The 26,353-nt window shown below is 33.2% G+C and overlaps 3 protein-coding genes across 5 annotated transcripts; all 3 read right to left on the bottom strand.

Moving 5' to 3' along the window:
* Positions 1-41: 41 nt before the first annotated feature.
* Positions 42-10,829, bottom strand: LOC145746267 (conserved oligomeric Golgi complex subunit 2-like). 2 transcript variants are annotated; one of them, XM_082564510.1, is made up of 24 exons: positions 10,702-10,829; positions 10,030-10,191; positions 9,891-9,956; positions 9,305-9,472; positions 8,760-8,849; positions 8,444-8,623; positions 7,939-8,063; positions 7,733-7,865; positions 7,297-7,436; positions 6,945-7,022; positions 6,362-6,500; positions 6,059-6,209; positions 5,720-5,861; positions 4,999-5,139; positions 4,445-4,628; positions 3,358-3,564; positions 3,125-3,275; positions 2,922-3,051; positions 1,680-2,376; positions 1,472-1,567; positions 1,305-1,402; positions 1,118-1,232; positions 831-1,011; positions 42-463 (listed from the first exon to the last, which is right to left on the bottom strand). In XM_082564510.1, exons 1-24 carry the CDS (start codon positions 10,792-10,794, stop codon positions 303-305), a joined length of 3,828 nt encoding a protein of 1,275 aa, XP_082420636.1. In that variant the 5' UTR covers positions 10,795-10,829; the 3' UTR covers positions 42-302. The 2 variants fall into 2 exon arrangements, with proteins under 2 accessions (XP_082420636.1, XP_082420637.1); XM_082564511.1 differs by having other exon boundaries at positions 6,059-6,206.
* Positions 10,830-11,020: 191 nt separating this feature from the next.
* Positions 11,021-17,828, bottom strand: LOC145744689 (uncharacterized). The gene is made up of 17 exons (XM_082562603.1): positions 17,625-17,828; positions 16,329-16,467; positions 15,738-15,860; positions 15,268-15,372; positions 15,103-15,188; positions 14,525-14,629; positions 14,329-14,458; positions 14,102-14,264; positions 13,926-14,030; positions 13,691-13,865; positions 13,507-13,618; positions 13,294-13,392; positions 12,627-12,720; positions 12,450-12,538; positions 12,288-12,392; positions 11,838-12,014; positions 11,021-11,598 (listed from the first exon to the last, which is right to left on the bottom strand). The coding sequence occupies exons 1-17, from the start codon at positions 17,753-17,755 to the stop codon at positions 11,449-11,451; spliced, it is 2,088 nt and encodes a 695-aa protein (XP_082418729.1). The 5' UTR covers positions 17,756-17,828; the 3' UTR covers positions 11,021-11,448.
* Positions 17,829-17,926: 98 nt separating this feature from the next.
* LOC145744788 (cytochrome P450 26B1-like) lies at positions 17,927-25,562 on the bottom strand. 2 transcript variants are annotated; one of them, XM_082562734.1, is made up of 9 exons: positions 25,440-25,562; positions 20,940-21,167; positions 20,286-20,393; positions 19,783-19,974; positions 19,455-19,655; positions 19,225-19,388; positions 18,782-19,157; positions 18,577-18,707; positions 17,927-18,442 (listed from the first exon to the last, which is right to left on the bottom strand). In XM_082562734.1, exons 1-9 carry the CDS (start codon positions 25,473-25,475, stop codon positions 18,223-18,225), a joined length of 1,656 nt encoding a protein of 551 aa, XP_082418860.1. In that variant the 5' UTR covers positions 25,476-25,562; the 3' UTR covers positions 17,927-18,222. The 2 variants fall into 2 exon arrangements, with proteins under 2 accessions (XP_082418860.1, XP_082418859.1); XM_082562733.1 differs by lacking the exon at positions 25,440-25,562 and adding an exon at positions 21,241-22,542.
* Positions 25,563-26,353: the final 791 nt, after the last annotated feature.

The following is a 26,353-nucleotide window of genomic DNA, read 5'->3' as shown; positions in this document are numbered from 1 at the left end:
TTTTAACACACGTTTAAAGGCAGTTTATAATTAGTCGGTTAATAAAATATATAAAAAATGTTCTAAAAATATTTGGTTGAGTTTACTTTATGTTAAAACAAAGATAAGATGAGGTAAACATTGTTGGTAGATTGCTAAGACTTGGTTTTTAGAGGACAAAAGGTAAGATTTCTACACAACATGATTAACAATAAGAGGTTTAATGTAAAGTTGTCTTTTATATTTAAATTTACAGAATTCTCATGAGATGAAGAAAGTTAAAATGGTTGAAAATATAAAACAAAACTGACTTTATTTAATTTCTAGTTTTCAATTTTGTGATAAAAAAGCAAATAAGGTGACCTTCTAGTTCCTTCGACTTGACCTTGTAATATTTCGTTCATTGTGACATCACAAACTACACTAACTCTCTCGTCGTCCATCTCCAACCAGCGCCCGTTGTATTCCGACATTTCAATTCCATCTAAATAATAAAATATCACCAATTAAAACAAAGGTTTAAAACACAGAACCTCAACAAGGTTGTCGTCACATCTTTAACGCCCACTTTAACTATACTGACTACTGCTAAGAGTAAAGGCAGGGTTATCTAACTAGTTTACAAAGGGGGTTGAGTTCAATAAAATAATAAAAAGAAAATTTTAACCTCATTGTTTATTTATTTCTTGATAAAAGTTCTAAATTGAATTATTCTTTGTTTATGTGGTTTAAAAAAAGTAGAACATTTGTGCGCTCGAAATTTTCAGATTGTGCACTTTTTAGGTCACTTGAGTGGTAGCACACAATACAGAGATCTTAATGCTAATAACTAAAATATGCACCCAACTTACCTTCTTCTCTGTGTTGATATTTAACATAGGAGAGATAATGCCCGGCCCCAATAGAGTTCCCACTATGAACAACCACCCCAAACAACTTGTACTCAATATTTTTATCCTCACATAACTTGTTGCACCACTGACTGAACTTTATTGAAGTTGGAATCTTCATTTTTGTCAGGATTTTCTTCACCTTAAATAACAAAATCTGGTTCATTTTTGTAGAACTTTAATTTGTGAAAATTAACCAATTAAATAATGTTTAAATAAAATAAATTTGTAAGTTTTAATGAACTTACAATAGCTGAACAAATTCCGTCGACCGTGCTCGTTGTAGCAGAAAACCGTTTAAGATGAAAAGTCAACACTGGAGGCAGTAGACTGAACTGAATTTTTTGCTCACCTTCAGATAACCTTGAGAAATGTAAATCAATTTAAATTTGGTAATTTTGGTATAAGTTAAAAATTAAAAATGAAGGCACCAACCTCTTGCACGTATTGCAATAATACTTGTTGTCTCCATCTAATATTTGAGGTTTCATGAAAGTTGTGAGAGCCCAAGATAAAGAACAAGATAAAGGTTTCTGCAACAAAAACAGGTTTTAATATATTTTTAAACTTTTTATTAATTTTGGTTAGAGTTTAAAACTTACAACTTCAATATTTTTGGTGTCGTGATTCAGGAGATTTTCATCAATATTGGAAGAAGTTTTTTGCTCCTTCTCTTCCTTTACTGGCAAGCTAATATCCTAAAAAATTATTTTATTTAACTTTTTATAAACACAATATTTTATTTAATCATCAACACATGCCATGTTATTTTATCAATTTTTAACTAAAACTTAAAATAAAATTCGTTACCTGGAAATTTTCCCTTTTTTCCACTTTATCCTCACATTCCATGCACTTTGTCGTCGATAGAAGTTCTCCCCGGAACATTTCACCGACAATATTCACCACAGGGGGGCAGAATTTTGTTGATTTATCCTCAATAAATTGAAACTTAGTAGGGACCACATGATTGGTGAACTTAGTGACGTTATTTTTTAAAGTTGCGATGGAATATTTCTTTTTAGTCATTTTGTTTTTGATTTCCATGAAAGTTTTAAGAATTGAGGGTTTGTTTGACTTTACCTCAACTGAAACAAGTCGGGGTCGTTTGGAGGGGGGTGTTGGGGGAGTTTCAAGGTCACTGGGGTTAACTTTTGAATTCTCTTTATCACTTGAATCTGAGTTTTTATTGTCATCAATTTTTTTGATCCGTTTTCGTTTGATTTTCTCGAAACAACCTTGTTGCGATAACAATGACGCATTTTTGTCTTTATTGTTTGTCGACAATAACTTTTCTTTGTTTTGTGAAGGTCGAAGAACAAGAGTTGATGCTGGTTTGTGACCTCCAATCATTTTATAAGTGTCAGTACAAGTCTTGTTCTTTTGATTAAGGTTCTCGATCTGATTATTAGCGAGTGAAATTGTTGAATCAAAACAGTTTAAAACACAATGTAAAAACTCTTGCGCATCTTGCTGCGTGAAAGGTTCAAAACTTGGATAAATTTGCCTGAATTAAAATATTTTCAAGTTGGAAATTGGTTGTGATCACAATTTTTGTGTTAGATTTTAATTTACAAATTAAATATTTACCGTATTATTTCTATTTTTGCATTTTGTGATAAGGTATAAGGAAACCTTAGTCATTTAACCGGCAGCGTGGCGTAGTGGTATATACAAAAAACTTTTTTTTTTGTATATATCTTTATCCTCGATGTGGGAAAGTCGAATGCACGACTTAAACATAGAGTAACATGAGTTACTCCGACCCAGTCTTGAGTAGCCTGTTGCAGTTTGGAATATTATTGACTATAATTGCCCGATAATTATGCTGCTGATTAAGTGCTGGCTCAGCAGGAGTTCATACCGTTTATAGTGTCTTACTCAAGGGCGCTACAGCATGAGAGCAGTTGGGATTGAACCCACGACCCCATGTGTGGAGTAGCAAGTGTTCTTACCACTACGCCATGCTGCCGGTTAAATGACTAAGGTTTCCTTAAACCGTATCACAAAATGCAAAAATAGAAATAATATGGTAACAAAACCCAAACTAACCTCACAGCTTGAACAAAGGTTTGCGGTCGAATCGCACAAACTTGATTTTTTTCATCAACATTTAAAGAATTTTTGTTGCAAAGAAATATTGAGCGATTCTCGTTCATCATTAAAAACAATTTCTTTAACTCTAAAAATACAAGATTAAATAAAAATTGAACAAATTAACATTGAACAAAAACAAATTACAAAAAATTTTTTACCTTTTAAAACTTTAAAGTTGTCCGAACATTCTTTGTTTTTATCCTCAATAAATCCATTGTCGTCAGGGTTACCGTTGTTCTCTAGTTTATCCTTAAGTTGTTTAATTGTCGCTGATAATTTGGGGATAAAACCCGGACAATAAATTAAAATCTGAACAAAAATAAAATATTAAATTTTAAAATAAATTTTTGATTTTTTGATAAAAAACCCAAGTTTATAGAAAAACACGAACCTGCAGAACACTGTTCAGATAACAAGTATTCCCCATATTTCTAAATCCAATAAATGGAAAATATTCACGGGGTTCTTCCAGTAATTCCAACTCAGATTGAGAACAGGGCAAATCATGATTTTCCTCCATTTTAAAGATAGGCAACAATGGCCTAAGAACTGATAAATAATTAAAACTAACCGGACTTTTTAGTCTCAAACAACAAATCTAAAACGTAACAAAAAAATAATTAATGCCATTTTAACATAAATAATACTTGAGCACAGATACAATTAGCCTAAAACTATTTGGTTGTAATTTACTATCTGACTGTAAACTTTATGTTTAATATCTTTTGTCAAAACTTTTCGGGTTCTTTTTTCGCTGGGGCTTTTTTGTAAAAATCAATAACAATGTAATTGGCGGGAAAACGCGGCAGGAGTTGTAACAAAACTGGTCACATTTCTGTGAATTAATCACACAATTGAGTAATTAATAAACTTAATATTTGAGCGTCATTAAAAATTAACAAAAAACAATAAATTTACAAACAATATTTTTCCGAAAAACACAAAAATAAAAAAGCACGTTTTGTACCTAAAAATAACAAACCATGAGCAGCGCTACTGAGCAATTATTTTATTTATCCTCAAAAGTAAGTAATTTTGTATTTTACGACCTCCAATATACAAAATTTTTTCTTTATATACAATTCAAGTTAAATAGTTAAATAATAAAGCCATGCGATTGAATAAAACATAATATCATAAATATTTCGCTTCAAGACTAGATCAGATTTTTAATTTTCGTTTTTTTCAAGTTCCTGAAAAACTCTCAACTTTAAAGATTGAAAAGTTTCGATCGAATTCATTTGCGCTCCACAACTTTCAAACTAAATAATTATTAAGGGTTTTATTTATATTAGTTTTAAACAATGGTAGCTAACCCACAATATCAAGTATATTATTTAGCACTGGATTAAAGTTTTAAATACAAAATTTGGATCACATTTTTAGTTATTTATTTTCAGATTTGTTAGTTTATGGTTCGGGGGGGTGCCAAAAATAATGGAAAGTAAATTAGTAAAAGAAAAGTTTGTTTAAATTACCTGTTCACCAAACTTAATGACGTCAATCTTAAGTTGCATTCGGATCTTGTCGTCATCAGAAACCCCCCCTAGTGATACCAAGTTAGAGTTCGAAGATTTTGACGAACGCATTTTCTTTAATCGCGACAAACTTTCCTCCATTTTCCTCACAGAGTTCAGGACGTCGAAAACAACATTTTGAAACCTAATCAACAATTATGTTTAAAATGTTATAATGTCTAAAACTCTTTTTAAATATATATATATTTATTCTTGATGTGGGAAGGTCAACTTTCTGACCTAAACATGGAGTAACAACCCTGACCCAGTCTCGAGTTGCTTGTGGCAGTTTGGAATATTATAGATTATAACTGCCAGATAATTAAGCTGCTGATTAAGTGTTGGCTCAGCAGGAGTTCATACCGTTTATAGCCCTTTACTCAAGGACGCTACAGCATAAGAGCAGTGGGGATTGAACCTTTATAAGAATTTAAAATCCTAGATTTTAAGCTAACCAAAAATGGTAATAAAAAACTTTAATATTAATTAAAAAAAAAAATAAATAAAGTATTTACCGTTCTGATAAAGTTGAAGCCACTTTAAACATCCAATCATTAATAACTTGAGGTTCAATATAAGCTGACTGCTCAGAGTAGAAGTTTATAACTGGAGTTAATACAGAACTCATGTACTGGGACGGCTCGGTGGGAGCAATTCTGGAATGTTTGGAACAAAAACGTTAATTTATAATTAGTAAAACTTCTTTACAATTAAGAAAACTTTATAAAACTGCTAATATAACTCGGCAGCGTGGTGTAGTGGTCAGAACACTTGCTACACTACACATGAGGTCATGAGTTCAATCCCCACTGCTCTCATGCTGTAGCGTCCTTGAGTAAGGCGCTATAAACGGTATGAACTCCTGCTGAGCCAGCTTTTAATCAGCAGCATAATTATCGGGCAATTATAATCTATAATATCCCAAACTGAGACTGGGTCGAAGTAACAAATGTTACTCTATATTTAAGTTGCGCATTTGACTTTCCCACATCGAGGATAAATATATATACAAAAATATAAAATAAAATAAGTAAGACCATAGGTTTGACTTATACTGCTGGCATGCTATAGAATTTTTTGTTAAATTTAACACATTTTTTAACTATTTTACTGCTATCTTGTCATTTATACGGCAAGCAATAGCATTCCTGAATAAGTTTAATTTTCTCACTTATTTTTAACTTTGTTCCGTCTATGTAGTACTGTATACTGTATACCAAATACCGAGTTTCAAACCTGTTAGTTTTGCGGAACAATCTTGGAACATCTTGAGCTTGTTTTAAGGGAAGAGAAGATTGTGAAACCAATTGATTTATGATCAGCTCAATAAAATTGTTTTTGCTTTCAGCTAGTTCATTTAAGATGTTGCCAAGTGCATCTGAAAAGTGAAAATAAAGTCAATAAAATCTAAGTAGGAATTGTTACAAATCCATATTCTCTACAGCAATATAAATGTGATTAAGTAATGGAAAACACACGCAAGAATTCTGGAAATAACAATTTAAAAGTAATAGCAACTCTGAATAACTTAATAACTAGGTTAACATTGACAAAACTTTTTTACATTAAACTTACTTTTTAAGATGGTTGTATCGTGAAGACCTTGTTTCACAGCAATTGGTTTAATTCTGGATTCATAAAAATCCAAAACTGAACTTGATAAAGTTGAAATATCGGAAATAATAAAAGTTAATTCGTTCAACTTTGACATTTCTTTCCCTTCCTTCTAAAAATTAATAAAAATGGCAAAATGTGTTAGTATAAACTAATTTTTGAATGCTACTTTACTGAACTTAGGAAATTTAATTAATTTCTTACAGTATAACTTCTACTCTTAGGACTAGGTAAGTTTAATAATAATTAAAAATCCAGGCTTACCTTAGCTAAGACCCAGGTTTTGTACCTGGATAAAAGTTGAAGGCTCAGTTTCCAAAACCGATGCAAAAGTGCCGACAGGAAAATATTTCCATCCCAACATTTTTGTAAACTTTCCCAAACTACAAAACTGATTTCCAATCTTAATTAAAAGTTTTAATTTATTTAATAACTGTAAACATTGTAAATTCAAAATAGAATAAAACTAAATGGATAAAAAAAATGGCCTACTGTATACAAATTTTTTTTTTTGTATATATCTTCATCATCAATGTGGGAAAGTCGAATGCGCGACATAAACATAAAGTAACATCAGTTACTCCGACCCAGTCTCGAGTTGCCTGTGGCAGTTTGAGATATTATAAATATAACTGTCCGATAATTATGCTGCTGATTAAATGCTGGCTCAGCAGGAATTCATACTGTTTATAGCGCCTTACTCAAGGGTGCTACAGCATGAGAGCAGTGGGGATTAAACCCACGACCTCATGTGTGGTGTAACAAGTGTTCTTACTACTACACCATGCTGTCGGTTCATTTATAAATGAATTGAAAACATAAAAATAAGAAGTGTTAAAAATCTTACTTAAACTTTGGATTTCTTTCACAAAGCTTCATTCCGTTTGTTATAACTTTCTCTAATTCACTTCCAATCTCTTGAAACCTAAATAAAGTAAAAATTTTGATTTATTTTGAATTCCATGATCAAAATTGTATTTAATTTTAAACCTGAGTTAAACCATTAGACACAAATCTACATAAAATCAAAGACCTAAGGTTCTTAGTTTAATTCCAACTGATGCAAGTTGTAGCAAGAACTAAAAATGGCCGAAAAACACAATGTTCAAAACAAGATGCCTTATTTGGAAATAAAGAAAATATTGTTTGAAAAATGGACATATAGAAAAGAAACCTTATTTAAAAAAAAATGGAAATACCTTATTTGAAAATAAACCGGCAAACTCCAGTGAGTGAGCAAAACATTGAACGAATCACTTTGTCTCAGTCTTGAAATACTCGACTGAGATCCACATTGACGTTCAAACTTATCTACAAACTCCATGCAAAGTTGGTATCTCTACAAGGAGTACAAATATGTTAAAGTTTTTTTCACATTTTTAACTGGGTGTAAAAGTTATTCCATGATTTTTTTATATATTTTTATCCTTGATTTCATATTGTTTATAGCGCAGAAGTTCATACTATTTATAGCGCCTTACTTAAGGGCGCTACAGTTTAAGAGCAGTGGGTATCAAACCCAGGACCTTGTGTTGTGAAGCCAAGTGTCTTAACCACCACATCAAGCTCTATAGAGCAATATTCTAAAATTTGCATCAGGATTATAATAACAAACAGCAAAAAATTTGAACTAACTTTATGAAACAAATCCGGATCCCCTGAAGAAAATACCCCCGGGATTTCCCCCTCAATAGAACTCACAATCTCGGGCCAAGCGGAGTTCACAACAAAATCATATCCGGGAATTCCCCTCAGCTTTTCGCCGCCACTGAAAAAATAAAAATTTTTGTGTTTAAACAATAATCTCCTTCACTGGGAATCTAACTCTGAACCTCAAGTACCTGCTTTGTCTTCCTGATGTGATGTCACACAAAACTTTTAGGTGGTTCGGGATAATTTCCAATATTTTAGCGAATATTTCTTTAATATTTTGAAGGCTCAGATTATGTTTGTGTTCATCCATCATCTAGTGAAATAAGTTTTTTAATTTTAGTAATTGCAAAACATAGGAAAATAAAATAAAAATAAGATCAAACCATAAAAAAGTGCCCAGTCTCGAGTTGCCTTTGGTAATTTACGAATAAGGAAAAATTATAGATTATAATTGCTCAATATTTGATCTGCAAATTGGATTTTGGCTAAGTAGAATTTAATACTTTTTATTGCGCCTTACTCAAGGGTGCTACAGAATGAGAGCAGTGGGGATCAAACCTCAGGCCTCAAGTAGTAAAGCCAAGTGTTCCAACAACTGTACCACGGTGCTGGTGTATAAAACGATGACTACTTTAATATTTTTGAGCCCTGTTGAATTTTGAAAGGCTCACAAAAATAAAAACAAGATTTCACCTGCTTCATGTAAGGTTGTACAAGATGATTCCTCACTAACACTTCCGCATCAGGGATTTTCCCTATTAAGGCATAGGAATTAAGACAACGATGAATATTGTTTATCCCCGATTGCAATATTCCATCAACGAGCTCGTGCTCTAGACTTGTTTGAAGGTTCAACGTAATATCCGCGATTCTCTGGAAATAAAACAATTAAAATATGTGAGAAAGGGAATTTCTAATAAAAGTAAACTTTAAAATAAACAATTTTAATTGCAAAGTTATAAAATTACTTATATTTAAAATAAATATTCTTTTAAAGTAATCTAATTACCGGTCTTATCTGGGTGAGTATTGGAAGATCTTTACAATACAAAGCGTGATGTTTAAGTTGGTTGAATTCACCTGCTATTCTTTCAAGCATCTGTGAAACATATAATAAGTGATGTAATGACTGCAGTGAATGTATGAGACCTTGTAGCATAAGTTAGAGTCCCATTGCGATATTAGTGGTAATTTTAAAACATATCTCTATTAAAGCTGATAGCAGAAGTTACTTTAACTAAGCTAATCAATTAATCATCTAATTTGTGAACAATATCACTAGGTCAATGATATCTAAAACTGATGAAATTTAAAATATGATGTAACAGTTGTTTCAAAATATTTGAGATACAAAGATCATTAATACTAAGCCTAATTTAAAACATATACCTAAATATATTCAATCAAATTTTAATTACTCTTAAATTATACAACAACAAATTTAAATATCTTTTATGATTCTCAAATTAACCCAGCACTCTATGGCTTTCTATAAAACATCAAGTCTGGTCCAATAAATTGATTAAATAAATCGTTTTAAATTTGCAGGTTTACCTGTCCAGTGTTGTTGTCGTCAGATCTTTGAATATGTTCAATTTTGTCGACAGATTTAACGAGGCCGTACATGTGACCTAGCAGCTTTCTTCTTTCAACTAACCTTTGTTGTTCATTCAAACCTTGCTCAACTTCATCAACTTTTGCTTCGATCAAACTTTGAGTTTCCTGAAAAGGTGATAACTAACTTTAATAGGGATAAGATACAAGGAATTAACATTGAAAAATTTACATTTTTTTTTTAAATTTTAAGTCGAAATTTCATGTACTCTCGATGTGGGAAAGTCGAATGCGCAACCTAAACATAGAGTAACATTTGTTACCCCGACCCAGTCTTAAGTTGGCTTTGGCAGTTTAGGATATTATTGATTATAATTGCCCAATAATTAAGCTGTTGATTAGGTGCTGGCTCAGCAGGAGTACCGTTTATAGCGCCCTACTCCAAAGCTTTATGACATGGAGGCAGTGGGGATTAAACCCCAGGTTCTACAGGTTTTCTTCAAAGACATTCGATGAAAAGATTCATGTATTTATTTTAATATTCTTTAATTTTTAATTAAACATTTTACAAAATATATTTTTATACCGAGACATTATCTTTAATTTTCTGAAGAGGTTTTCTCAAAACTCCAATTGCTTTGTCCATTCCAACCTAAAATTTAAAGAAAATCAAATTTTTAAAGTACACAAAAACCAAAATACTTAAAATAATATTTTAAACTCACCAAATTAGTCGACAAGTTCACAAAGTCGGCATAATCCTTGTTTATGAGTTCGATCATCGCATTCTTGAGTAACTTGAAGTAAACCTCAAGATCTTGCCTCAAAGTCTCGAGTGAAACTCGACGGCGACAATCGGCCACAAATTCATCAACGCTGAAGTTTTCCTTTAAAATATTTTGATTTTAAATTTTTGGAAACTTAAGAGTGGAACTTCAGAACAAAAAGTAAAATAATTAGATGCATGAAATTTTTTGGTTTGCAGTTTCACCAGTCTGAAAAGTAGTGCAGTTTTGACAAGACATTGTGTGAGCAAGCATAAAAATATTGGTCTACATTTATGTATTTAAGCAAGTTCTTCAGACACCAGGCGTGCAAAACACTTATTTCAGGGGTGCATTTTTTGAGTTAAAAAAGTTGTGCATACACACTGCCCTACTTTTCAGAGTGGCAGGTTTATAAAGCTTATCCATTAACATATATGTAAGCTACAAGCCATGTGACACTGGACCTTATAGCTGCAAGTTTTGCACAACCCAGTATGCCACACTACCCCTGCTATTGATGTGTTTTAAGGACTAGGCCCAAGCTGCCAAGAGCAACTTAATTTTACAGTTACACTTTTCTAATAATTATTTAGCGATTTATTTGTTGGTTGTAAAATAGTAGTACATTACCTTCATGAAAACATTTTTGTCAAAACAGAGAGGTTTCGGCGACAACGGCAGCAAAAACGACTTCGAATTTTTGTCCGTTTTACTTGAAACCATTTTTACTTTTACTACAAAATTTCGAAAAAAAACAAATTTAGGAAAACATGTGGGGAGTTCCCCTCACTTTGTCGACGCGTTAAGTCTATTATTATCACACAGTTTCGATCGCAATTTTTACTTTTAGAAAAAGTTTATCCTCAACACATTTTTAAAACTGTACAAAAATAATTCAACAAGTTTAGATTGTATTGCTTAATAGTTGAGATATTGTGTATTTTAAGAAATAACATTAATGAATTTAATTACCATATAACAGTGGGCAAACCTAAAAAATTGCACCAAAAAAGAAAATTTTAAAGATTTATAAACAAAAAAGTACAAAAACAGTGAATGTTAATCATGCAATTAAGCTATTAAGCTAAAGTCCTAAGACCAGAAAAACTTTAAGTAATAAACAGTAATTTTGGCATCACAGTTTAATATTATTTATGGAATAATTGCTTTAACTTTGGCAGCATATATAACAATAATTTCTTTAATTTAAAGTGTAAAAGTTTGGCAAAAAATTTCATGATTTGGAATATAATGGTAAGAAGTTGATTTTCTACTAAAAAAAATAAATTAAATATTTAAAAATAATCAAAAAAAATAAATACAATTAATTCAACTTTTTGATATAAAAAAACGGAAAATGAATATTTAACAAAATATTTAATAAACTTGAATCCGGTGGTTCCCCCGATCTGAAACCACAATTTCATCATTTTGGAGAATTCCGATTCCTTCCGGGTCTCGCAGTTGGGAAAGTCCCGTTCCTCTTTCTCCAAAACTTGCGACAAAAGTTCCGTTATTTTGGAATATCTAAAAAAAAATCCAAAATTATAATAATCCAAAAAAAATTACATCAAAAACAATTAAAATACAAACTCCTACCAATAATTTATCATGTAATTATAATCAATAATATCCCAAACTGCTACAGGCAACTTAAGACTGGGTTGAGGTAACTGATGTTACTTTATTTTTAAGTCGTGAAGTTGACTTTTCCACATTAAGGATAAATAAATTTAAAAAACCAAAATATAAAAATTGTTTTTCACCTGAACTCGGTTGTTTCCGCTGTCCACAACAATAATGTTGCCATGACTATCAACAGTGACACCTCGTGGATACTTGAACTCACCCTCTAGTGAGCCCTGGTGGCCAAATTTAAGAATAAATCGACCGTATTTGTCAAAGATTTGCATCCGATGATTCCCACTGTCACTTACTATAATCTAAAATTTTGAAAATTTTTGTCAAAATTTAGTAGTGTAGTTTACTGGTCAAGGCATCAGTTGCAAAAGCTGAAAGGTTTTGGGTTCGAGCCGCACCAATGCCACATTATTCACCCTTAAGCCTGGAGTTTACAAATAGCTCAAACACCGCACAAACAACTGCACACCATTCCCAATATTATATTAAACCTATTACCTTAAGATGATAAAAAAAACAAATAATAAAATAATAAATAGGACGATAATTTTTAAAAAAATTTTTTAACATTATACCTTATTGTCCCTTGTAACAACAATATAATGGGGGCTATCAAACTGACCGTCATATTGACCCAATCTTCCAAACTTTCTGATAAACTGACCATCGAGTGCAAATACCTGAAGTTGAATGTTGTTAAAAAATTTTTAAAAGTTTTATTTTTGTCCAATTATTACCTGCACACGGTGATTGTCTTTATCACAAACGTAAACAAACCCCATGTTGTCCGTAGCAACGCCCCATGGGTAACTGAGATCACCCTCACCTTGAATAAATTAGAATAAACACAGTTAAAAGTTACAGAAATAAAATAAAGAAAAATTCTGTATTATTTTATTTGAAGCTAGAGCTACCTGTTCCTTCTTGCCCAAACATTCTGATGAACCTCCCTGAACTATCAAATATCTGGATTCTGTGGTTGTAACGATCAGAAACAATTATCCAACCCTTGAATATCAAGAAAAATATAAGATATTATAACCACTATATGTTTAAGCTGATAAAAGAATGGTTAGATTTACAAAGTTCTGAGTTTAATCTTTATTACTTTGATGCTGGAAAATCCTTAACTAAAGTGTTATAAACAGTTCTGCTGAGTCAATAATCAGCAGCATAATTATCGAGCAATTATAATTTATAATATCTTAAACTGCTAAAGTCAACTTGAGACTGGGTCAGGGTAACTGATGTTACTCTATGTTTAGGTCGTGAAGTCGCTTTTCAACATCGAGGATAAATGAACAAGAAAAAGTGAACACAAAATAACAGGCATATTATTAAATTGGCAGGTGGCATGGTGGTTAGCCTTACTACATGAAGTTTTAGGTTCAATCCCCACTGCTTCCATGCTGTAGCCCCCTTAAGTGTGCTTTAACTGGTATAAACTCCTGCTGAGTCAATATTTAATCAGCAGCATAATTATCGGACAATTATAATTTATAATATCCCAAACTAGGGTGGGGTGAATATAAAACTATATACTGGTTAAAATACTTAGCAAGAATGTTAAGGTAAGCTTACCTGCCCCGTGACATGAACCCCAGCAAGGCAATCAAGTTGACCCTCCAAGTTCCCATATTCCCCAAACATAATAGGGGACTCCCCTCTGCTTGTAAAAATCTAGAACATTTATTTAAAGTAAATTTTTATTGAATGCAACTTTATTTTTTATTTAAATCCAGACGGATGTTACAATAACTTTAACATTTACTCTAGAGACTGTTAAACTTTTACCTGAACTCTGTGGTTGCTGCTATCGGCAATTACAATTCGTTGTTGTGGGGTTATAGCGACACCACGTGGCCAGTTTAAACATCCAATATCACTTCCTTTTAGACCAAATGACCTTCAAAAGTGGTGGAAGGTTAAAGTGGAGGTTTATGTAGCTGATTAAAATGTAAAAAATTAATAATTTTACCTTTTAACAAGGCCCTTGTTTCTATAAATCTGAAGCAATATTCGCTGGCTTGGGGAAGCCCCTAAAAGGTCATGATTTATTCCAAGGTCATGACCCCAGTCGCTGGGGTCACTTAAAGTTAATCTTTGGGGGGTTTGCCTAAGACGAGTCCATCTTGGAAGATTTTGAGAAAAACCTAAAAAATTTAAAAATGAATAAAATGTTAACAAAAACAATCAATTATGATGTCACAAACCTGGTGGTTGAATGTTCAGTCGTGTTTCAATATCATGACCACTAGAGTGAGCTGAGGAGTCATTTAAAGAGGATAAAAATGAAGGAACGTAAGAACTTACTTGCTCTAAAAATAAAAAATTTCCGTAAAAAACTTTATTTAAAAAATACAAAAAATTAAAAATTTTACAAATTTACCACTTCTGTTATATATATCATCTAAGTGTTCAAAATTATTATTGATTGTGAGATCATTATCCCCTATTGTAATGTCATCAAAGTCAAAAACATTTGAATGGCAGGTGATTTCCCCAAAATGAGAAATTTGTGACATCAAAAGTTGGTCGTCGCAATTTGAAAACTAAAAAAAATATTAAAATAAATAAAAAAACTTTTTCCGTGGATTCAAAAAAATAAATTTTTACCCGAAGTTTTGTTTTAAGTTTGTCCTCAATGTGAGTTTCGAACAATTTCAAGTTTCTTAAATGTTCGTTGTTCTGTGACATCATAGACAGTGCTTTGTTTTGTAAAACATTATCGCTTTTATTTGAAGAACTAAAAATAAAAATTTAATTTAAAATTTTCAGAAAAAAACTAAAAATTCGGTTTTTGAAAACTTGCCTGAAAACTTGAGTTAAATGTCGGCAAAGTGATTGTGTTTGGGTGGATTGTGATGTCATAGAAGTCAACTCCATTTCTAAATTTTCTTTTTCAATTTGAAGTTCGCTGAATAAATAAAAAAGTTTTTATATCATATTTATCCTCGATGTGGGAAGGTCGACTTTAAAGCCTTAACATGAAGTAACATAAGTTATCCCGACCCAGTCTCAAGTTGCCTGTGGCAGTTTGGGATATTATAAATTATAATTGCCCGATAAATAAGCTGCTGATTAGGTGCTAGCTAAGCAGGAGTTCATACCGTTTTTAGCGCCTTACTTAAGGGCGCTACAGCATGAGATCAGTGGGGATTGAACCCACGACCTCATGTATGGAAGCAACAGTAAAAACTATATTGTCGCAAAATATCTTTTAGTATTTAGTGTGTTTTGCCTTTTTCTTTATGTAACCTTTTAGTGTAGCCTTTTTCTATTTGTTATCTTTACATTCAGTGATTAAACAAAAGGGAATTGCTAGCTTTGTTTATCTAGTTTATCATAATATATTCTTTTAATTTTAAAAATTTAAAATTATGACTTTACCTAATTTGGTTGGCAGTCATTTGGTCGACCGAATTTATTAAAACTTCTTGTCTTTTTTTTAGTTCACAAACATAATTATCAATTTTCTAAAAGAAAAAAACTTTGCATTTATTAAACAATAAATCAAGTATTTTATATTCTAGAAGTTTAATGAAGTTTTTTTACCTTTTTGATTTGATATTTTAAAATTTCTGATTCACTTTTTAAAGTTTCTTTTTTTTCTTCCAATTTTGTTAATTTTCCAGAAAATTTGGAAAAGATTTTTCGATTCTAAAAATATAAAAAACAACAAAATATAAAAACTGTTGAACAATTAAAACTTGAAGTAGTTTTTTTTTGTATAAATCTTCATCCTTGATGCGAGAAAGTCGAATGCCGACCTAAACATAGAGTAATATTAGTTACTCCGACCCAGTCTCGAGTTGCCTGTGGCAGTTTAGGATATTATAGATTATAATTACCCGATAATTACGCTGTTGATTAAGTGCTGGCTCAGCAGGAGTTCGTAGCGTTTATAGCGCCTTACTCAAGGGCGCTACAGCATGAGATCAGTGGGGATTAAACCCATGACCTCATGTGTGGGGTAGCAAGTGTTCTTACCACTACCCCATGCTGCCGGTTAATGTTATTTTTACCTGGTTAACAGATTGAGTTAAAGTTTGAATTAGTTGCTGGGTGTGAATTTTTGAACATTCCGAACATAATTTCAACTCACAGTGAGAACATATTTCTGGATCACAAGATTTCTTTAAACATTCCTGCACGAAAGTTTGAAAATTATTTTTTTAGAATTTTTGGTTTTGATTATTCATGATTTTATATTTTAGCAGCGTGGTAAAATAAGAAGAAAACTCGGCTTTACTGAATGAGACTCCAAGTTTAATCCCCACTGCTTTCCCTTAGGTAGATTGCTATAAATGATATAAACTTCTTCTAAGCCATCACTTAATCAGCAGCATAATTATCGGGCAATTATAATCAATAATATCCCAAACTGCCACAGGCAACTCGAGACCGGGTCGGGGTAACTGATGTTACTCTGTGTTTAGGTCGCGCATTCAACCTTTTCACATCAAAAGATAATTATAAAAAAATTAAATTAGTTTCTGACATGGTTTATTGCAACAGAAAAGATCAAACGATCAATAAATTAAAATGACAAAAAAACAATTCAAGGCCGAATCCGAAAGTTCATTTGAAAATTTAAACAACAAGAACTTCCTTACCTGGCAATTATTTTCTTTTTTGGCAAAATTATTTTTTGACGGCAACTCTAAAATTGAAATAATTGTCAAATTATTCGGCAACCCTGCCAGACCTTGGCGTGAGAGTTTATGAGTAGTTCGGCATTGCGGGCATTTTATTCTAAAATAAAAATAAATTTAAAGAAAACTTTTCTGTTAACTTTAGTAACCTTACCAAGAAAGGCAGCGTGGTGTAGTGGTCGAAACACTTTTCACACTACATGAGATCCTGGGTTCGATCCCCAGTAATCTCATGCTGTAGCGTCCTTAAGTAAGGTGTTATAAACGGTATGAACTCCTGCTGAGCCAGCACTTAATCAGCAGTATAATTATCGGGCAATTATAATTTATAATATCCAAAACTGCTAAAGGCAACTAGAGACTGGGTTGGAGTAACTGTTACTTTATGTTTAAGTCGCGCATTTGACCTTCCCACATCGCATTTGACCTTCCCATACCTTCCCACATTGTTAGTTCTTTAAAAAGTCAAATAACTTCTTTTTATTTAGGGGTAGAAGAAACAAAAATAAGATTAGAAAGTTAAAGATGAGAAAAAGAGATAAAAGAGTTGGCGGGTAACTAGGGAGACCTGTGTTTAAGTCAGGAGCTTATAAAAAGAACTTTAATTGAAAATTTATTAATTGGGTTAAAATTAAATAGATTACTAAAATGTAAACGTAAGTGTTTCAATAAAAAAACACTTAATTACTTGTTTGAACATATTGACAAAATAGGATTTTACCAAAGTACGGGATGCGGGATAGTGCGGGACCGTATGTAAACGTTAACAAAAATTCACGGAATGTGGGACAGAATTTTTGTACTTTTCTGCGGGATGATTGCTGTTTTTATCTAAAGGCTGAAAGGGCTTAGGGGTGATGCGGGATTGACTTTAAAGGTCAAGAAATGATGCAAAATCGAATATAAAGCACAAGGGAAGATTAGCGGAGGGTATAAAAAGTCCGTCTTTTTCCGCATTCAGCGTTTTTTTGTTAACGTTTACATACGACCTCGGTATTTCCCGCGCCCCGTAACTTTCCGCATCCCGTATTTTAGTACTACCCACAAAATAATATCTTACTAAAAATGTTGAATTAACTGAGATTTAAAGTGAAAACCGACATCTTGTTTGAACCGAAATAAAACAATAAATCATATCCTTTGTTGTGTTGTATTTATTGTTCTTTTTTCTTTATCCTCGATGTGGGAAGGTCAAATTAAACCAAAAATTAATTCAACCAAAACGTAAGCCAACAATAATATAACTCACAAACTTACGTTTGGCCGATGAGCAAGGTTTTAAGACAAGGTTGCAAGCAGAAAGTGTGCTGACATGGCAAAATTTTCGGTTTTTTAAAGCGGTCAAGACAAACAGAACAAGTAACCAACTGTTCCAAATGATTATCCATCTTAGATCATTATTTCTAAGTTTTTAAATTGTTTCAACGACGGCATTTTAATGACTTTAAATTTTGTTTTTTGTCAACAACTTTGCAAGAATAACATGATTTTGAAACAAGAGTTGTTACTTTAATGTGACAAAACATATTTATCCTCAAATAATTTTTGATCTGTTAATTTATTATTTTCAACCAAGTTTAAAAACTTTACATCTTACACATTTATTATTACGTCAGAATGTACAAACGGCACTGCGGAACAATAAGAAAAAGTGCATTGCAGAAGTCACCTTTCAACAAAGATGCTGTAACAATTACGCCATAAACAAAAAACAAACAAAAAGTGAAGAAATTGGTTAAACAAAGAAGTTAAAGAAGAAATGACGTCACTAATCACGTGGGCAAGAGGGGCATATCACGTGATCCTTGAGAAATTGTGATGGTACCTGAAACAAGATTATGACGTCACGAGGTTTTTAGTGTTTTAGCACACCGATGACGTCACGCGGATATAAATTAAGAGGAAGACCATCGACGGGATGAAGTGTTGGGATCGCTCGCATTTTAGGGAGATCCCCCGAGGTTAATTCCCAGTTCTGAAACCTTCTGAACATTTCGAGCAAAATAATTTTGATGAGAACTTTCGCGTAATCCTGGCCGATGCATTTTCGTGGTCCGCCTCCGAACGGTAGGTACCTGTGACGTAATACCAACGTTATGACGTAATAATATCAATGTTATGACGTATTTTTATGGTATATAATTAACTCTAGCACTAAGATTTAGGTTTATTTGAGTAGGTTTAAGAAGAAAGAGTTTCGTCAACTAACCGATATTTTGAATTTTTGTCACCGTCGATGCCGAAGCGTTCCGGGTCGAATGACGTCACACCCTCGTACTCGAAGTCATGAGTGTCCCGGATGTTGTAAATTATTGTCCAACCTTTTGGTATTCTGTAGTCCTGGAAATAAAACAAGTTTAAATTTAAGTTCTTAATTTAAAATTAAATAATTCCAACGAATCTTCAAAACTTACTCCAAGTTGAAAAGTCTTCCTCGCTCTTCTGTATCCTCCCAACACTGGAGGGCGTATTCTCATCGACTCCTTGATCACCTGATCCAAATATCTCAACTTGTGGATCGAGTTCAGACTTAACTCCGGCGTCTCATGTACGTCATCACTCGTGACGTCACGATCATCACGTAAGAACCCGAACGAGAGAAGTTCCTCTTCTACTTTATGGAACACGTCACGATTCCGCGCGAGCTCGAGGATTGTTGACGTCACAGCGCTCGCTGTTGTGAAGTAACCGGTGAACATCAACTCCATCGCCATTTCCTTCAACGCGAGATCGCTCAAGCTGTAATCGTCGTCATTGTTGTTGTTTGTGACGTCACCACGTTCCTTCATTCTAAAGTTAAAAGATAAAATTAAATATAAAGATTATTAATTAATTAAATTTTAATTATAACACAAACCTTAAAGATTGTTTCATTTCCTCGCGCAAAACAATATCCAGAGCTGCATCAAATTTATCATCCTGAGGTCCCTGGTTCGAATCCAGCTCCTGTTGGATCTTTTTTTTCTTTCTTTGGATGTGAACGTCGAGTAAATCCAACATAGCGGCTCTCGCTCGTAAGCCCTGTTAAAACGCGGTATTTAGAAAAGAGATTATGACGTCATAATGTGGTATTGTTAAACAACAAACCTTTCTGTATCCAAAGCCAGGTACATCGAGTGGAATACAAATAAGATTGTCGACCAGATCGTTGAATAATGAAAACATTTGATCCAATTCGGTTCGATCGTCGATGTTGAAACCCAACAACGCGCTGACCGCGACGTCAAAGCCCAACCTCAGCATTCGATCATAAATACGAGGTTGTTCTACGTCACAAAGAGCCTTTATCTGTGGGAAATTACCGAGATTTAAAAACGTTTTTGTTTCAGTTTATCCTCTCTGTACGAAAGCTTAAATTTAAATTATTTCTAAATGTTTACGTTCAAGCGGATAATCTTTATGACGTCACACTCACGTTTATCTCGGTGCCACGTTGAATAAAAGGAATGTAATTGTTCAACGCGGTCAAGGTGAACGCTTTCAAGGTCACCTTTCGCTTGTATTTGTGGATCGAACCCGTGGAGTTCACGATCCCATTCTCACCCAATAACTTCCGCACGGTGGCAGGCCAGATCGTTGTTACCGTCTCGTGTTCGCCCTCCAGGACCTACGTCACAATGCCAACAATAAAGTCACAATTAACACAGTGTTTAGTCGGTAAACACAGCGGTAAAACCAATATTTTTAATTCCAATCAAAAGTAAATAAACATTGAAGTTGAATATTGATCAATAGTTTAACAAAACTATATTGTACTGGTCATTACTTTGTATTACAAGCTGAAAGGTTTCGGGTTCGAGTCGCACCAATGCCACACTATTTACCTTTAAGCCAAGTGTTTACAAATAGCTTAAACACGTCACAACAGAACCCCCAAAAAATATAAACCACAAGATAATATTGAATCAACATTTCTACCTCTTTGATGAATTGCTGACCGGTTACTTTGATCATAGGTTGGCAAATCACGTTCGTTCTGAACACATTCCCGAACTTCTTTCTCCGATCCGAGTTAAACTTTGCGCCCTAAAATATAATTAACCTTTGTGTGACTATTGTGATGTCATAAGTGCCCCTGGTCGATTGTTGGATAATAACCAGACACGCGCGATCAAAGAGCGTAAATTATGACGTCACAAATCGTAAAAGTTAAAGAGAACTCGTTAAAGCGATTATCCCGAGGTCGAACAAAGTTCAAGCCTAGAATTTATTATCGTGTAAACATTCTAGAATGTAAACAGTCGCAGCGAGTTCGAGCAGGTGGATTGTGACGTCACAATATTCGATTATTGTTAGAGTAAACAGACGAGTCAGCGAAAGGTCACTAATTGTTATATCTCGAGCATCTACTAATTAGATGGAATGAGAATTGTTCAACCTTGTTCTGAACCTGCTTCGGGGAAAGATCGTGACTCTCAGATTCCGCCGAATTCCGCGACTTAAAACGCTCGGCATTCCATAGATTTATGACGAAATCAATGTTTTGTGACATCACAATTTAAACTTAGAAAAATTAAAATTTTAACAAAACACATTTTAGCAAATGTGACGTAACAATCGATTATGACGTACCTGGGTTATCCACGCGATAGTTTCCCCGATGATTGGAATTCCAGAACTTCCGGGGGGAAGGGGGAGGTGGTCAAGGTCATCTTTACCCCCTGAATTTAACCACTGCCACCAATTTCTGAGTAAAATCCAAACTAAGAAAGGCAAGACCGGAAGTAACAACAAAAACATCTTCGTTGAACCATCTGACGTCATTAACGATGACGTAGCCTCGCTGCTTTCGTTCAACGTCTAAACAGAGAACAAAGTTGACTAAAACTCGAAATAAAACTAAAACTCGAACTTGTTTTTAATTGTAACCTACCGCCTCTTCATGAGCGAATTGCTCGCGCCACAAAACAGGTTTTATAATAAGTTGTTCGCTCATTTTTGCATCAAAATAATGAAGTGATTAAAACTCGTCGGCTTTATAAGAGAGCCCGCGCGAAAAAGGCGCGATCTCTCGCAAACCATAAATTACGGAGAACTCCACACTTCGGCGCTCCGCATATGCTCCTTGTGATGTCATTAAACGATGACGTATAATTAATTTATAATTTGAGAATTTTCGCAAAACACGACCTTTTTTTGACCAGGTTATTTACCCAATTGTCCTCGCTTCGAACCCAGCGTCGGGTCACGTGACAACTGACCTCTCTGTAGCGACAAAATGACCACAAACGGTTCACGGAATTTTGAGGCGAAAATAAACCAAAATCGGAAATTTAAATCCGATCATAAGTTTGATTGACATCTCGTAAGTCCCGCCCACTTTAAACCGAGAGTTTAGTTCGAACAATAACAACGGCAAACCTATAATAAGCGCAGATTATTTCACCAGTAATTAATCCAACGATCTAGGTTACCAGTGCACCTGGAGGGTCATACAAAGACTAGTTGTGACGTAACAATAGGGGGATTATGTTTGCGCAAATAATAACAGGCTCTGGACCTCCTCGAGAGGGCATTGTGCAAGTGAACGTGACGTCACAAAGAATGCATTGTAATCAGGTAAAGGTTAAAAGTGCGTCGGGTTCAGGCAAAGTTGAAATATTTTTGATTTCAATAAATCAGTTGACCTTGCAAAGGACGGACTAGGTCAACAATGAATGTTTACCTGAGCATTTATGATGTCATAATCACGGCATTTTAATATCTTTCACCCGCTATTGACCCGACCAAGATCCGAGGCTAATTTGCCGCGCTGTCCTTAGACGCGCAAACCTGCAATTTCACGCGGCGGATGAACATGTTATGTCTGCAAAACAACTTTCGAGGAAAATCCGTTTTAATTAAAAACGTAAACCACCGACCGGGGAACCCCCTCATTGTTTCACGTTTTCAGACAAATTGTCGTCGCACTAAATTATAATTAACAAAAACGTTAATTACAAAAGTTTAAACGTTAATTATTTAAATATTTGTATTTTTCGAGGTCGCCTAAAGTTGACCACTACATGGCGTAGTGAGTCGGAAGAAAAATAAACCGTCGATTGATTTATCGTCTCTATTATGACGCCATAATTGGGTTTTGTGGTGATTTTAAAATCTAGATAAATGAGGTGAAGTAAAGTTCAGCGAGGTCACGTGACCAATCGCTCGTCGATTCTTTGATCTTTATCAAAGATTATTTTTAAGTTTTGTTAAAGTTAAAAAATAATTGATGCGATCATAATTAAGGAATTATGACGTCATAATATAATTAAGAGGAATGTAATAATTAGGCTTTCGTTCGAACCCGAAAACAAAAATTTCCGAAAATATTTTTGCGGTAAGATTTTATTTTCAAACTGAAATTTTCACACATGTTTCACCTCCATTGTTTCCCATGTGACGTCACAATCAAAACGCGGGCGTGCGATCGACAATAAACTATTTTCAACCATTATGAAGCAAGTTCAAGATATAAACACTATTTTAACAATACGTTTAATATGACGTCATAATTAATCTAACACTCATTAATAACAATTCTAGAATTTAAATACTTCGAGGTTCGATTGGTTGTAGTGGCAACAAACCAACCAATCCTATTTATAATTTACAACCATTTCTGGTAATCTAAATATTTGGTAACTCGCTACATTATCTTCATGGCTCGTTTGTTTACGTTTTGATCGAATATTTGTTGATATTAAAATCTAGTTTTTAATAATATTTAAGATACAAATTAATACTTTTGGCATGTTTTAAATCATTAAATTGATTTTGTCATTTTTTCCCGTCGCATTGTTGTAATATTAACTGTATATCGTATTTATTATTTACTTTTATCAATGTGCGAAAAACCAAAATAAAAAAAAATAAATGAATTAAATTTTGCAACGAATCGGTTTAACAGGTTTTAACCTGCACTGAGTTATTAAAACAACTTTTAACCCTTGTTCTAGTTGATAAAATAAACTTTTGCACGACTTTCAAATTGATCTGCATTTGATTATTAAACGATTCTGAATTAAACTCATCATTAAGTTGCTCTTTTAACTTAAACTTTAATAATTTTAAGGAATATTTGATAAATTAGCCAACAAATTTGAATTAATAATCTATCACAATATTTGTCACATTTTAACCACCAGCTTACCTCTCGAGCAAGGGTCATGACACGACGACTACAAATATTTTAAAATAAAAATTTTCCGAGAATTCTCGGCTTTTTATTCGCATAAACGGGAAAGTCCCTTCTATTTGACAAAACCCTCAAATAATTAAAAGCAAACGAAGACAGATCGGTCAGCGCGCACGTGCCCATTAACGCGATGGACAATAGCGACTTCGGATGCGACATAACAAACCTTGTGACGTCACAATTACTAGACAAAAAAACGAACTAGATTTCCATATTAAGTTTCCTTATAATGACGCCATTAAGCTGGCCATTATGATGTCACATAAGAAGTAAAACAACTTACTTGCTAGTTTTTAGCTCCAAACTACATATTTTAAAACCACGTGTTCGGGTGAAGCTTAAATACCGTAACCTTCAGGTTCAGTAACAGTTCACATTGTGACCTCACAACTTAGAATTATGACATCAGTGCACGCTTGATTGAACAACAAAGGCTCGAGTACCATCAAACTCAATACCGGAAATTTGCGCGCCTCTCGCTATAACCTTTCTCTGTGACGTCACAAATAACAACGACGCTAAAACAATGGCGGAATTTTGTAAAACGACAAAATATTAAAATTTCCTTAATTGGGTTAAGACCGCGTAATTCTTTTTACCACGTGATTTAATTAAGATTATGACGTCAACAATACTGTTGCGGTGGATTAAATTATTCAGTTTTAATTCGATTTGAAATTTTCAAATTTAATTTTTACTTAAAAGCATTTTTGTTAAGTGCCCACCCAAGCGCTGGTCACGTGACTTCCGGGGCTACTTGAGGATGAATGTCGACAAAGTTAAAAATACTTCGAGTTAAATCCGAGAAATCGACAGTTTTTAAAAACGAGAAATTATTGCCAATAAAATGTCAGTTTAGGAATAAAAAAATTGGCACAAAATGTTAAAGTTTTTAAATTCGTTGCACAGAATTGAATATTGGGCAAAAAATGATCGAGTTTTAAGTAAAATCACGCAATAGTAGAAACGATATGTCAACGAGTTTATAGCGCATTCAATAATAATCTTTCTATTTTTATTTGAAGTTTTTATTTTTAAATATTTAAAATTTGAAAGTTGGGTATTTTGTAAAATTTTAATTCAATAAAAAAAATTTAGTTTCGCGTTTATAATTTAAGTTTAAAAATAATCACAATGACTCTAAATTTCTAAATTAAATTCATATAAAAAATACAAAAGTTTTATTTTTTGAAATTCAGCAAAATTAAAATTAATATTTGACAGTTTTTAAAATATTTTCTTCAATTAAAAATCAATTAACGAAACTTGGAAGCAAATTTGGAACAAAAGTTTAAAAATAAATATTTTCTTACCATGCAAATATTTAAATTAAGTTTCTTTCATTATAAAAAATAAACAGTTCGCAAAAATTCCGCCTGTCCTTTATTTAACCCCCTTTTTAAACTATTTTTGTGTTTTTAAACGGTTAAAAAAAGTTAAAAAAGCAATTTTGCAAAGTTTCAAAATTTGCTAACAAGACCCGGCGACCTCTTTGTTGTTGCAATTAGATGAGAGAGATAATTAAACTTTGATTGACATTTACTAAATTGTTTGTCCCAATCACGTGCAAGTTACCATGACCCTAGTGCGCACTCAAGCATGACGGAGGTCAATGGGTGGCCCACTTAGCATCGCGACACCTGAGCCTAATTGTGACGTAACAAAGCTTATTTCGCGACCGTAGCGAAAACCAAGGAAATAAGGAAGTTTACTGAGAAATGTTTTGTTTAATTTGAAACAAATTGAAATCCGTGAAAACAATAAACTAGCACGAATAATAAACAAAAAACAAGGATAATATTACACAAGGCTCCAATTTCAACCCAGTTTAAACAAAACTTAAATTTTAACCAATTTCTGTATTTTAATTAAACAAAATATATTATCTAACTTACAGTTTGTGCGTCGATGATTAAATCCAGTGACGTCATTACAAGTGACGTCACTTTACTTCCGATGTCGAAGCAATTAATAATTTTAATTTAATATTAAAAAATGATAATTAATTTTGATCTAATTAAAAAAAATGAATCAATTATTTTTTATCGCATTAGTATTACGTCACAATGCTCTATTATGAGTCGTCAAACGTCACGTTCTATATTTTTATTTAAATCTATTTTTAAAAACAAAACTTTTGAACTTTTTGTAAACTTTAGCAAAACAATGAAACTTTAAATCTTCTGCTGAAAAATCTTAAATTTTTACCAAAGTTTTTTACGCTGCTGAGTTCATTTAAAAGTCAAGTTATTTTTCGTCCAATTTCTTAACTTTTGACCCAAAATTCTGGGTCCTTTTAAAAGAAATTCCGCGTTTCAAAATAACCTCAAAAATTCTGAACTTTCCGCGAACTTAACAGTCACGTGACCATAACAAAACTTTAACTTCGTGCAAAACTGTAATTTAGAAGCTAACAATAACGCATTATTACAGTTGAAAGGTTCAGTCGTTATGAATGAAGTACTATGATGTCAAAATATCTCATTATCACGATAGAACGTCGGAAATAAACTGTTTACAAATTCCTGTTCGCCCTAAGTTGAATCCGGGGTCATTTTAACCTGGCTAGGTATACGACTTATCATTAAATACACGGCTTACGTATACGACCGACGGTTATATAAACGACCGAGCTACTATATATACGACTGTACGCTTATATATACGACTGTACGCTTATATATACGACTGTACACTTATATATACGACAATCCCCCTCCCCGCCGGGTTAATCCCTTAAAGTGGACGCCCAAGTAGATTCCAACATTTATTCCCACACATTGTGACGTAATAACAAAAATCTGAAATA

The sequence above is a fragment of the Corella eumyota genome, chromosome 3, assembly GCF_963082875.1.
Source record: "Corella eumyota chromosome 3, kaCorEumy4.1, whole genome shotgun sequence".
Lineage (NCBI taxonomy): Eukaryota > Metazoa > Chordata > Ascidiacea > Phlebobranchia > Corellidae > Corella > Corella eumyota.
The sequence above is the reverse complement of the archived record's forward strand: the minus strand, read 5'-3'. Positions and strand labels throughout refer to the sequence as shown.